The following is a 14,184-nucleotide window of genomic DNA, read 5'->3' as shown; positions in this document are numbered from 1 at the left end:
ATTGCTTTGAAGGCAACTGGGTTTACTCACTTTTATCAAGTCAATTAATCGCTTTTTACAGTGATACACAGCAATGTCTAACAACAATCTAGCAGTGCCTTAAAAAAATGTACACATAAAAACCCAGTTCTGTGTTGTATACAAACAGTTAAACACTCACTTTGTGGCCTTCTAGCATACTTAACATCAAGAGAAGAAATAACAGGTTCCCTCAGTGTTCATCCATACCAGCCTATCAACCACTAAACATCTGACAGATGGCCGGGGTTAGATCCCCTTCTCGACCAGAAGAACAGAAATATCAAACCTACAAATTTCTTTGTCAGCATGGCAGCCATTGTGAAGGGTGTCCACTCAGACCGTGTCCATCTTCACACCGCTCCATTATTAGGAACCATTAAGTGGGAATGTGAAGGAGCTAGCATGCCACATCCCTGCGCTTCACGGATAAATGAAGCCACATTCACACCTCAGCGGCTTTGCAATCTTAAAAGCATGTGTGTACGTGTGTGTGCGTGCACTTCTGTGGAGATTTCACACATCAGCTCACACAAGAGAGCACTGCTTTCAAAAGGAGATGCACACATGTTGTAGTATAGACAAGAATTCAGGGGATGATGCTGAAATATGGGGTGTTTGTTATCACAAGCATGATGCTAGGGGGAGTGCTAGTGCTAAGTGGTTGTTTACTGGCCATAGACTCTATACTATTGGGGAAGGTTACTTTTAAAATGTATTTCATTACAGATTACTAAATGCATGCTTTAAAATGTATAAGTAATGCATTTAGGTAAATCACTCAAGTTCATTCATTCATTTTAATTCGGCATAGTCCATGCCTGTAGCCGGTGGGGGTTCGGGTGATTAGAACAACCCACCCCTCATGGCCAAAAGGTCCAGAATTTGTCCTTTTAATTATTTTATATGATTCTATATATATATATATATATATATATATATATATATATATATATATATATATATATATATATATATATATTTATTTAGTGTAATTTTAAATAATCATGGCCAGTAATTCGAATCCCATGGAGCCTCAAATGGCTCGTTCCCACTGAATGGTACAGTATGGTACAGTACGAGTCGGTACGGGTCACCTTTATCAGGCTTGCTTTTCCACTGCTAAAAGGTTATCAATAGTACTCTTTTGGTGGGCATGGTGTACAACAGAAAGCTTCAGTCGACGTCATTCTCACTCCAGAATGAAAAGGCTGCACTTCTCACAAAACAGATGCTTTATACACATAAATACTTGTGTTTAAATGTTCATTACTAACCTTTCTATGAACAGGATTTGATTATAACTGCAGATCAATAATAGTGTGAAATAGCCTACTGCAATGTCAGCGATTATATAAAATAAATAAACAAATGAACATATATGAACACATACAGACCCTCACAGTCTCTGTTATGTTACCAATTACAGATAAACTACACACAGCAGATATTTAGTCCTTATTTGGGTTCAAAAACAACACACAACATATAGCCCACAGTCAGAGCAGACCTCTTATCTGTATGTTTAATCTTCAGCAGCACATGTGACCTCTGTTAGAGAGTAATTCTGTCATTCAGAGTTCATAATAGTCCAAAAGGTGATGATAATAGTTAAACACGGCAGTGTGCTCATCTTTTAGGTTGCTGAACGAATCATTTGCTCCTTTGTTTTTTCCGGCTTCTCATTTGTTTTTTTGCGTTTCACTATCGTGTTCGCCAGTTTCGTAAGGGATCGGATGTCAGAAGCACTTCAATAAACATGCCACGGTATTATCATCAGCTCAAGAAGTTCGTTATTTCAGATATTGACGCACGGTGAGTGCAAGAGAGAAAGCGAAACCACTCGCCCTTTAGACGATCTTACAATCTGCATTTATATTTTAGAAGAGCTCTTAAAGTAAACTAATTGTTATCAATATTGTGCGTATTGATTATCACAACATATTGCATTATTGAATTTCGCCCTATGTCTACCTCTACGGGAAGTCCCCATACAAATGAAAAAATAACATGTAGTGTGTGTTTGGGCTGACAAAATGTGCACATGATCTTAGTAAGCACCTTGACACTTCCAGCTGCAACCCAGAATTAGGAAACACCCATACACTCTCATTCACGCACTACGGCCAATTTAGTTTATTCAATTCCCCTAAAGCGCATGTGTTTGGACTGTGGGGGTAACCGGAGCACCCCGGGGAAACTCACTCCAATACGGGGAGAACATGCAAACTTCACAAACAAATGCCAACTGTTCCAGCCGGGACTCGAACCAGTGACCTTCTTGCTGTGAGGACAGAGTGCTAACCACTGAGCCACCGTGCCACCCTTTTTCAGGCAAACGGTGTGTAATGAATTTGGTATAGTTTATAGTTCAAGGTTTAAAACAAACACCTGACAGTAAATGCAAGCAAATATAATAGTAATTCTAGCTCTATCAAGCACCGCTGAATCTTGTAGTTTCATGCACTACGGCTCACATTGTTTGGATGATAAATAAAAATCAATGGCTTTGAAAATGACTACACATTACATTCAAGACTGATTGTGTAAAGCATATTATTTCAAGTCAAATGGCGTGAATCAAGTGTTTTCAGCGAAATTGACTGGACGCCAATAATACTGTGCTGATTACAGTACATTGCTGCATTTCATTTATCAGTAAATTGCTTTTTTTTCCATATAAAATGAATGCGAGCCGTTCAGCCTCATACTAAAAGCAGATCCCAGAAAAACACTGAAATACTGAGAAAGCACACGGCACATTTCACAAGAGACAATGGTGTTAGAAAGAAAAAAAAGATCAATCTTCATACTCTTACAGTCACACATGCACACCTGTTATTGAAACGACAGCGAAAATGAGCAAAATGCTAATTTATTATCACTCTGACAGAAATAAACCCATCTTCTATGTAAAAACAGTGACATCTAGAAGAAAAAGGAGGCTATATGTTGTAAATAATGTTGTGTTTCTTGCAAAGACCAATTAGTTCACTTCAATGGACATGAATGCATTATCAGGAGCCACAGGTATTATTGTCATTATCAATTTGTTTTTACTTTCAAAGTGCTGGCAGCCATTGACTATGGTTTTGTTAATCACAAAAAAACACAGTTATAGCTAAAAAGCTGTATTTCTGTATGTAAAAACACATCAAATAACAGTTACCCTCCTTTAGTAGACAAACAGCAAAGCATGAAGGTAATCTCAATTTGCTACAAGTCATTTCATCTGAGTTATGCTTAACGCATTAATGAGTTCGAGTCACTTTTTGGTATCACTTCACTCTGGTGGTCTCTTTAATGCATTTTTATTGAACTTAGGTTACACTGCATCTACAGTTGAAGTCAGAATTATTAGCCCCCCTAAATTATTAGCCCCCTGTTTATTTTTTCCCCAATTTCTGTTTATTGGAGAGAAGATTTTTTTCAACACATTTCTAATCATAATAGTTTTAATAACTCATCTCTAATAACTGATTTCTTTTCTCTTTGCCATGATGACAGTAAATAATATTAGACTAGATATTTTTCAAGACACTTCTATACAGCTTAAAGTGACATTTAAAGGCTGAACTAGGTTAATTAGGTTAACTAGGCAGGTTAGGGTAATTAGGCAAGTTATTATATAACGATGGTTTGTTCTGTAAACTATTGAAAAAAAGTAGCTTAAAGGGGCTAATAATATTGACCTTAAAATGGTGTTTAAAAAATTAAAAACTGCTTTTATTCTAGCCGAAATAAAACAAATAAGACTTTCTCCAGAAGAAAAAATATTATCAGACATACTGTGAAAATTTCCTTGGTCTGTTAAACATCATTTGGGAAATATTTTAAAAAGACAAACAAATCAAAGGGGGCGAATAATTCTGACTTCAACTGCACATGCCAATTATTCTCATTACATTATCAGTAGACTGTTAGGTTAGGGTTAGTGTAAGTTGACATGCACTTTCAAAGTTTCTTGTAGTCAGTTAAATGTCCGTTGTTTCAGCAGATATTAAGCAGACAGTCTGCTAATACTCAAATGAGAAGTAATTGGCATGTAGTTGCAATGAAACTTTTAGTCAACAAAATGTGCAATAGAGACCATCAATATAAAGTCTTACTACTTGTGTTTTAAATACTGGGTTCCACACAATTCCTTCATGAATAAAAAATAAATAAATTAAAATAAATGAACTTAATTGTTTTTTACACATTTAAGTGGATTGTACATAAAACAATTAAGTTTCCCCACCAAAAATAAAAAAATTGTGTTGATTTGGCTGATTTTAAATAAGCAGTGAATAAATGCAAGTTTAATTAAATAAACTTTCAGTAATATTTAAGTAAATATACTTCTGGAGAGAATAAACTTATTTCATTTGTCAAATCTGCCTGTTAGGTTTAATATTGCAGCATGATGAATGTAATGTGACGGTAAATGTGTATAAACGTAAATGTCAATGTAACATGACATAAATGAAAGGTTGTGGTATATAGACATTCATTACCTGCTGTGACATATAACCAAGGCCAGACAGAATCTGCAGACATTTTGATATTTCTGCTCAAAATCTGCAGATTTATGCAGAATAATTTTAGGAGTCTCATAACTAAAAACGTAATATATGAAAAAAATAATAAGAACTTTTAATATTTACAATGCAAATCCAATTAGATCCACTTAACTGGTAAACAAAGCAAGTCTCTCATATAATAATAACTGACATTTAATAACTGATTAAATATAGATTTACACACATTTACACAAGTAAATAAATAGACTCAATGAGGGGCTAAAAATCTGCAGATTTCTACGTGCACAGATTTGTGTGGGCCTAAATATAACCAATCAAAACTGCACTATGAGCAAGAGCAAAATGTAGGGCGGGGCTTGATTTTGTATGGGGAATTGATTGGATGGTTGTGGTTTGTAATTGGTGGACCTCCTGTGATTGACAGGTTGATCCCACCCTCACGTACCTTAAATTATTGCTGCCTTGATATTTTTAGATGAATCAAATAAACTTTTCTAGTCATCTCAACTTACATCAATCAAACTGACTAAAAATATTAAAGTTTGTACAACTTAAAAAAATGTATTGAAACCTGGTTAAATGATTGAAATAAGATAGCAGCATAAAAATGTTTGTTGTCTTGACTTTTTCCCAATGAATAGCTGAAACAACACAATTCTTGAGTTTTTTGGGGGACAACTTAATCGTTTCATGTTCAATCCACTTAAACTTGTAAAATTAATAATAATAATAGCCTAACTTAATTTCTTCAAGTTGTCTCAACACAAATGTATTTTGTAGAACCTAACATTTTTTCCAGTGTTATTTTGATTCAAGATCATAAGGGTACATTATTATTAGTTTAACCAATATGCGCATTTAAATTAAATGAAAAATAACTTTATCAATATTCCATAAAATAAGAAAGCCCTTAAGGTTAATGCCAGAAAAAGAGCAAATATTTTTAGTCTCTCCTGCAACAGATACAGTATTTATGAGTATCAGGAACACAGCTGGTGTGCATCACAGTTTATCAAAAGGACAACAGATAAACACACGGAGAACAATATTATCTCAACACCTTGAGTAATGTTTTCTATTTGTTAACAGGAAGCAGAACGAGAGTCTGGAACGTGGGACTCGCATCTTATCTGGCGGAGTGTTGCCGTATTATTATAACGTGCAGCTGTTGCATGAAGTTGCGCTCTGTTTCACATGACTTCCATTACTGCTAATCAGCGCACACTTGGCTTATCTGTCTCCTTTTCTCTTCCTCCCTTTTCTTTCTCTCTAATCCACCTCCAAAAAAAGAATCCCTTCATTAGCCAAGTGCTAAATCTAAACCCACAGGGTAAACACACGGTCAGAGCACCGTTAAAGCTTGCTTATAATCCATAGATGTGATATGATTGGTGAAAAAAAAACAACAGCTTTTCATACATTTTACATCACTAATAAATAGCGCTAGACAGAGTCTGCAGGTGGATTAAGGGGTTTCTGTGCAGAATTTTTAAACAAAATAATAATGATAATAATAATAACAATAATAATAATAATAATAATGATAATAATAATAATAATAATAATAATAATATTAATGATAATAATATTAATAATAATAATAATAATAATAATAATAATAATAATAATAATAATAATAATAATAATAATATTAATAATAATAATAATAATAATAATAATAATATTAACATTAATGATAATAATAATAATAACAATAACAATAATAATAATGATAATAATAATAATGATAACAATAATAATAAATAATAATAATAATAATAATATTAATGATAATAACAATAATAATAATAATAACAATAATAATAATAATAATAATGCTAATAATAATAATAATAATAATAATGATAATAATAATAATAATAATAATAAAAAATTTTGTTTATCATTTTGTTCGTTTTGTTCATCTCATTTTGATTGTTTTGCTCGTCTCACTCATTTCGTTGGTCTCACTCATCCTGTTCATCTCATTCGTCTCTCTAATAATAAAATAATTTAAGGTTTAAAATGTTCAATTACAACCACTTGTTTGGGAAAACAAAGGAAGTCTCTTATATAATTTGTATGGATCACATAATATCATATAATATCTACTAAAAGACAGAAAATATGTACATAAATCATATAAACATTTGTATATAATTCAATAATATTAATAAAATTATTACATCAAAACTGAATAAATGTTTACATTTAATTACTAATTTCTATGACAGCACATGATATTTGACTAAATATTGTTCAAGACACTAGTATTCAGCTTAAAGTGACATTTAAAGGCTTAACTAGGGTAATTAGTGTAAAGTTAGGGTAATTAGGCAAGTCATTGTATAACAGTGGTTTGTTCTGGAGACAATCCAAAACTAATATTGCTTAAAGGGGGCTAATAATATTGACCTTAAAATGGGTTAAAAAAATAAACTTCTATGCAAAATAAAACATATAAGACTTTCTCCAGAAGAAAAAATATTATAAGAAATGCTGTAAAAAATTCCTGAATCTGTTCAACACCATTTAGGAAATATCCCCAAATCACAGGAGGGCAAATAATCTTGACTTTTCAACTGTATATATGTACACAAATTTACATAAGTAAATAAATAGACTCAATGCTGGGCTAAAACACGTGCAGAAATCCCAGTTTGGGCCTACTAATAAGTGTGCATCTCAGCAGGGTCCTTCAGAGGACAGGGGTCATTTCACACCAGCTTGACCCAGCTTGACCACGCTATGAGATTATGGCTGGAATGCATATCAAAGGGCCGCCGTCCGTGCTCCGTTTCCCAAGGGAAAGTGTCAAAGCTTGCCGGAGGATTCCTCGTAAAGCCGGCGCCTTCGTCTGAAGTTGGCTCGATATAGACAGCGACACTGAAGATGCTTAAGGCACAGAGAAATAGTGGAAGCTGACTGCCTGAATTGATTAACTGTCATTATGTCCGCATAGTGTGAACTAGTGAATGTCAGGCTCTCAATCGACCCTAGGACTGCCTTTCTCTTGGGAAGCGGCGAAGAAAAGAGTATTGGATGAAACTATGGGATTTTGGAAGCAGCCCCCCCACCCTCCTTTCTGTGGTGCACGCTGGGCTTTGTCATTGCTTGAGGGGGGACTAATTCTGTAATTGTACATATCCTGGTTACACCGTTCACAAAGCCAATGAAAACAAGTGCTGTGCATGTAGGTTAGACCACACACAAACACACATGCTGCTGATGATTGCCAACAATTCCTTCTCAAACGGCCTGCGGAGCACAATCATGTACTTCAGAGATGAGATTACTTTCAAATTTAAGGTGTGTTTTACTTTTGTTGGTATGTAGTTGTGCTTTATATCATTGCTATGCAGTTTCTAGGGTCTTCTAGGGTGTTCTGTGTGTTGTTTTATGTTGCTAAGCAGTTGCTAGGGTCTTATAAGTAGCTTTTAAGGTGTTGCTAGGTGGTTAAAATAGTCTCAAACTTTGTTGCTATGCAGTTGCTAGGGTCTTTTAGGGAGGTGTAGCTGTGTTGGGTGTTTTATGGTGCTGCGATGAAGTTTCTATGGTCTTATGGGATGATTACAGTTGCTAGGGTCTCATGAGTGGTCTCTAAGGTGTTGCTAGGTGGTTAAAAGGGTCTTCAATGTTTTACTTTGTTGCTATAAAGTTGCTATGGTCTTATAGGATGATTACAGGGTGGTCATTAGTGGGTTTTTAGTGTTTTATTATGTTGCTAAGCAGTTGCTTGGGTCTTATGGGTGGTTTCAAAGGTGTTGCTAGGTGCTTAAAACGGTCTTCAATGTTTTACTTTGTTGCTATGCAGTTGCTAGGGTCTTTTAGGAGGTGTAGCTGTTCTGAGTGTTTAATGGTGTTGCTATGAAGTTGCTAGCGTCTTAAGGGATGATTCTAGTGTCACCATTAGAGTGTTCTGCGTGTTTTGTTATGTTGCTAAGCAGTTGCTAGGGTCTTATGGGTGGTTTCTATAGTGTTGCTAGGTGGTCAAAAGGGTCTTTAATGTTTTACTTTGTTGCTATAAAGTTGCTATGATCTTACAGTATGATTATAGGGTGGTCATTAGGGATTTCTAAGTGTGTTATTATGTTGCTAAGCAGTTGCTAGGGTCTTATGGGTGGTTTCTACGGTGTTGCTAGGTGGTTAAAATGGTCTTCAGTGTATTACATAGTTGCTATAAAGTTGCTAAGGTCTTATGAAATGGTTATAGGGTGTTCATTAGGGGATTTCTGAGTGTATTATTATGTTGCTAAGCAGTAGCTAGGGTCTTGTGGGCGGTTTCTAAGGTGTTGCTAGGTGGTTAAAAGGGTCTTCAATGTTTTACTTTGTTGCTATGAAGTTGTTATGGTCTTATGGGATGATTTTAGGATGGTCATCAAGAGTTTTTGAAAGTTTTATTAATGTTGCTAAGCAGTTGCTAGGGTCTCATTAGTGGTTTCTAAGGGGTTGCTAAGTGTTTAATAGGGTATTCTGTGTTTTACTTTGTTGATATGTAGTTGCTAGGGTATTTTGGGGGGTGTAGCTGTTTTGGGTGTTTTATGGTGTTGTGTTGGTTGCTATGCAGTTGTTTAAGTACTACATGTGGTTTCTAAGGTGTTGCTAGGTGGTTAAAAGGATTTTAAGAGTGTTTAACATTGTTACTATGCAGTTGGTAGGTTCTTGTGGGTTGATTCTAAGTTGCTGCTAGTTGGTTATTCGTATATTGTTGCTATGCAGTTCCTACAGTTCTATAGAAGGATTGAAATGCGTTGCTAGGAGGTAATTGTTGTGTTCCGAGTGTTTTATTATATTGCTAAGCAATTATGGTTGGTTTATAAGATGTTGCTAGGTGACTTATGGCCTGTTTCCACTGAGTGGTACAGTACAGTACGGTTCGGTGTGCTTCAATGGCTGTTTCCACTGTCAAATGGTACCAACAATCAAATCGTACCGTATCACTTTTTGGGTACCTTTTCAGGGTACCTAGCACAACAAAAGGGTACCAAAAGGCAGAGCAAGACGCACAGCTAAACGCTATTGGTTTACAGACAAATGTCACTAGTGCATACACAAGCGAAGAATGGAAACAAAGAAAGTGTCACTTTTAAATGCACAGCCGAGACATCGTAATACTATATACATTTAATAATGAGCCATGGTCAACCAGAGCTCAAGCAAACCATGTTGTCGTCTTGATGAACAGCCACAAAGCCATGAAGAACAAAATCTGCTATGTCCTGTTGTTGTTTTAGGAGGTCGGGATCGCTCGTGTGCTCGTCTTAATTTGAAATGAGGAACCTCTTGAGCTGATGATAATAACATGTGCGTGATTATTGAAGTGCTTTTGACATCCGATCCTTTCAGAAACGGACAAACGTGAGAGTGAAGCTCTAAAAAAACAAAGGAGGAAATGATTCTTTCAGCAACCTAAAACAAGAACAACCGCCATGTTTAACTATTATCATCAGCTTTTGGACTATTATGAACTCTGAATGACAGAATTACTCTCTAACAGAGGTCACATGTGCTGCTGAAGATTAAACATACAGATGAGAGGTCTGCACTGACTGTGGACTATGTTGCATGCTGTTTTTGAACCCAAATTGGGCCAAAATGTCTGCTGTGTGTAGTTTATCTGTAATTGGTAATATAAAAGGGACTGTAAGGGTATGTATGTGTTCATATATGTTCATTTGTTTATTTATTTTATATAATCGCTGACGTTGCAGTAGGCTATTTCACACTATTATTAATCTGCAGTTATAATCAAATCCTGTTCATAGAAAGGTTAGTAATGAACATTTATACATTAGTATTTATGTGTATAAAGCATCTGTTTTGTGAGAAGTGCTTCTCATGATATGTCAGCGACCCGTACAGCTTTACTTTGACATTTCCTTGAGCGAGAATGACGTCGACTGAAACTTTCGTACCGTACCGTACTGTACCACTCAGTGGAAACGGACCATTAAAGGGTGTTCTGGGAGTTTTGGACCACTTCAGCAGCACTGTTGATTGTGAAGTCGATATTTGAGCTGCGACATTTTCATCAGAAAACATCCTAACATAATTCTCCCAGTTGTGCTGTAAATAAATGCACTGAAATATTGAAGTTTATCAGCAGCGCCTGCAGTCTCCCACCCTTTCAGTTAAAGTATGTAAAGCTCTAATGCGGGATTTTTCCCTCTTCTGGTGTCTGTTGGCTGGATGCTTTGCATGAACCGAAGCAGATTAAGAAGATACCGATGCCTGCAAGTAGAAACGCTGATATCAAACTCAGCCCGCAGGCAACATTCTAAGCCTTATTGACATTTATGACAAATATGCCAAAGAAAAAAATGAGGGAAAGTGAAGAGAAAAGATAAAACAGATGAGGGATGGGGCCGATATCCATCCAGAAAGGGGGCCCTATAGACTGCTGTTGCCAAGATAAACCTCCCTCAACAAACAGGTTCTGGGTAGGATCTTTATTAGGTTTTGGAGACACATGTGAGCATTTGTGGCTGTTTCTGAGGCCTGAGAGCGCAGACGGAGCCGAGCACATGACAATGGGATGACTAGAGCTCAGAAACACCACTGAGGTCACACAGGGGGCGGGAGACGTCAACATCACACTGCATGCACAGCTGAAAAATGGATGATTTATTGGCATGCATTTATTAAAATATTACTTTCTCACTGCTTTGCAGCAGGCTTTCAGGAAATACATCTATTTTAGATCTATTGCTTGCACCTAAGCAAGAAAATAGTAGTATGATTATTATGATTATTATTATTTATTGTCTATCATTGGTTATTATTATTATTATTATTATTATTATTATTATTATTAAACAATGATAAACAATTAAAAAATGACAAATAATTAAATAATAATAATAACAATAATAATAAATATAATAATAATATAAATAATGATAAACAATAACTAAAACTAAATTAATTAATAATTTAATAATAAAAATAATAATAATACAAACAATACATTTAAATAAATAAATAAATAAATAAATAAATAAATACACACTACCCCCCTCACTTTCACTTTGCAATTTCACTATGTTATTACATAATTAATAACAATAATGATGATAATAATAATAATAATAATAAACAATGATAAACATTAATTAAACAATAACAAATAAATAAATAAATAATAGTAGCAATAATAATAATAATAATAATAATAATAATAATAACAACAACAACAACAACAACAACAACAACAACAACAACAACAACAATAATAATAATAATATAAACAATGACAGACAATGATAAACAATCAAAACAATAATAATATTAATAATAATAATGAAGATAAATTTAAAAAAAAAAAAAATAAAAATAAATAAATAAATAAATTAATAAAATTTGTTGATGATGATGCTGTATAATTTCGGAGGTTATGAATAAATAGGAAATAAAATGTGCAAAAGGCTTGACTACTGCTTTTCAAAACAAAACCTCCATGTTTACATAAAAACCTGCACTGCAATGAATATATTAAGGTCATCAGTGATTTATTGGCATGAATTTCAATATATATTAACATCAACAACAATACTACGGTTTCCTTTCGGAGGTTATATATAAATGTAAAAAAAGTGAGCAGCATAACTGGACTCCAAACAAATAAAAATGCATGAACACTGTGCTCTAATAAATATGTTAAGGGCTTCATTGCTTTCGGCAGATATTATTATTAATTTGGTGTTATTGTGAGAGAGAATGTGCGGTGAACAGCAGTAGTCTGAGATGTTGTGTGCTGTGGTTTCTCTTACCGTGGTAAGGAGTTGTACTGCCTCTGGGCTTGTGTGAAGGAGTCTCTGTCCTCCCTCTGTTTTTGCACTTGCACTTCTAAAGAAACCGAGTGCCGTCCTGTCGGGGTGTAAGAACCCGCATTGGCCTGAAATGTGAATAGACACACAAATAGGAAGATAACAGCTTAAAGTATCTTCAGTGGGAGTAAGAGAAAATCATGAAAGAATGCATGAGAGAATACTCCCAGAAAACCTCTTATCAACTGCATAACAACAAATAAAACACAACAAACAATGATCACCTAGTAACATCCTAGACATGTCAAAGACAGAGTAATATACACCCCATAAACCTCCTGTGAAATCCTAGCAACTGCAAAGCAACAAACTAAAACAATCACACCATACGAATGACCTCCCATAATAACCACCCTAACAACTGCATAAAACTAATGATAAAACAACATAATAACCACCAACTGACACCTTAGAAACTCCACACAAGATCCTACCAACTACTTAGCAACCAAGTAAAACACTTGGAACAGCCTAGCAACTATCTCGTAACACCTTAAAAACCTCCCAAAAACCAGTAACTGCCTAGAAAACAAAACACTCAGAACACCATAACATCCCCCTAGAAACACCTTAGAAACCAAACACAAGACCCTAGCAACTGCATAGCAACCAAATAAAACACTCTGAACACCCTAGCAACTATCTAGCAACATCTTAAAAACCTCCCAAAAACCAGTAACTGCCTAGAAAACAAAACACTCAGAACACCATAACATCCCCCTAGAAACACCTTAGAAACCAAACACAAGACCCTAGCAACTGCATAGCAACCAAATAAAACACTCTGAACACCCTAACAACTATCTAGCAACACCTTTAAAACCTCCCCAAAACCAAAATAACTGCCTAGAAAACAAAACACTCGGAACACCATATCACCCTAGAAACAATCACAAGACCCTAGCAACTCCTGTATGACCCTAGCAACTGCATAGCAACAAAATAAAGAACTCTGAAAACCCTAACAATCACCTAGTAACACCTAAGAAATCTCCTGTATGACCCTAGCAACTGCATAGCAACAACATACAGTGCTCCGAAAACCATAATAACTAACTAGCAGCACCTTAGAAACCTCCAATATGACCCTAGCAACTGCATAGCAACAACATGCAACACTCTGAAAACCCTAATAATCACCTAGCAACACCTTAGAAACCTCCTGTATGGCCCTAGCAACTGCATAGCAACAAAATAAAGAACTCTGACAATCATAATAACCACCTAGCACCACCTTAGAAACCTCTTATAAGACCCTAGCAACTGCATAGCAACAAAATATAGCAATCTGAAAACCCTAATAATCACCTAGCAACACCTTAGAAACCACCTGTATGACCCTAGCGACTACATAGCAACAAATAAAACACTCAGAAAACCCCAATAACCACCTAGCAACACACTAGGAGCCTCCTGTATCACCTTAGCAACTGCATAGCAACAAAAAGGCACTCTGAAAACCCTAATAATCACCTAGCAACACATTAGAAACATCCTACATGACCTTAGCAACTGCATAGCAACATACTATAACACTCTGAAAACCCTAATATTCACATAGCAACACCTTAGAAATTTCCCGCAAGACCCTACCAACTGCATAGCAACAAAATATACATGTTGCACTCTGAAAACACTAATAATTACCTAGCAACACCTTGGAAACCCCCTGTATGAGCCTAGCAACTGCATAACAACAAAATTAAGAACTCTAAAACTCTAATAATCACCTAGCAACACCTTAGAAACTGCCTGTAGGATCCTAGCAACCACATGACAACAACATACAATATAAATGAGTTACATAGTAGCACCAT

General features: G+C 35.3%; 1 protein-coding gene across 4 annotated transcripts in view; it reads right to left on the bottom strand.

Annotated features, from left to right (window-relative positions):
• The window catches only part of pard3aa (par-3 family cell polarity regulator alpha, a), a 708,633-nt gene that overhangs the window by 10,139 nt on the left and 684,310 nt on the right, over positions 1-14,184 (bottom strand). For all 4 annotated transcript variants that reach the window (XM_056450319.1, XM_056450321.1, XM_056450320.1 and 1 more), the window contains one exon: positions 12,311-12,435. In XM_056450319.1, coding sequence (XP_056306294.1) covers positions 12,311-12,435 — 125 coding nt within the window. The remainder of the gene's footprint in view (positions 1-12,310; positions 12,436-14,184) is intronic.

The sequence above is a fragment of the Danio aesculapii genome, chromosome 24, assembly GCF_903798145.1.
Source record: "Danio aesculapii chromosome 24, fDanAes4.1, whole genome shotgun sequence".
NCBI lineage: Eukaryota > Metazoa > Chordata > Actinopteri > Cypriniformes > Danionidae > Danio > Danio aesculapii.
This window is presented reverse-complemented; position numbering and strand designations above follow the sequence as displayed.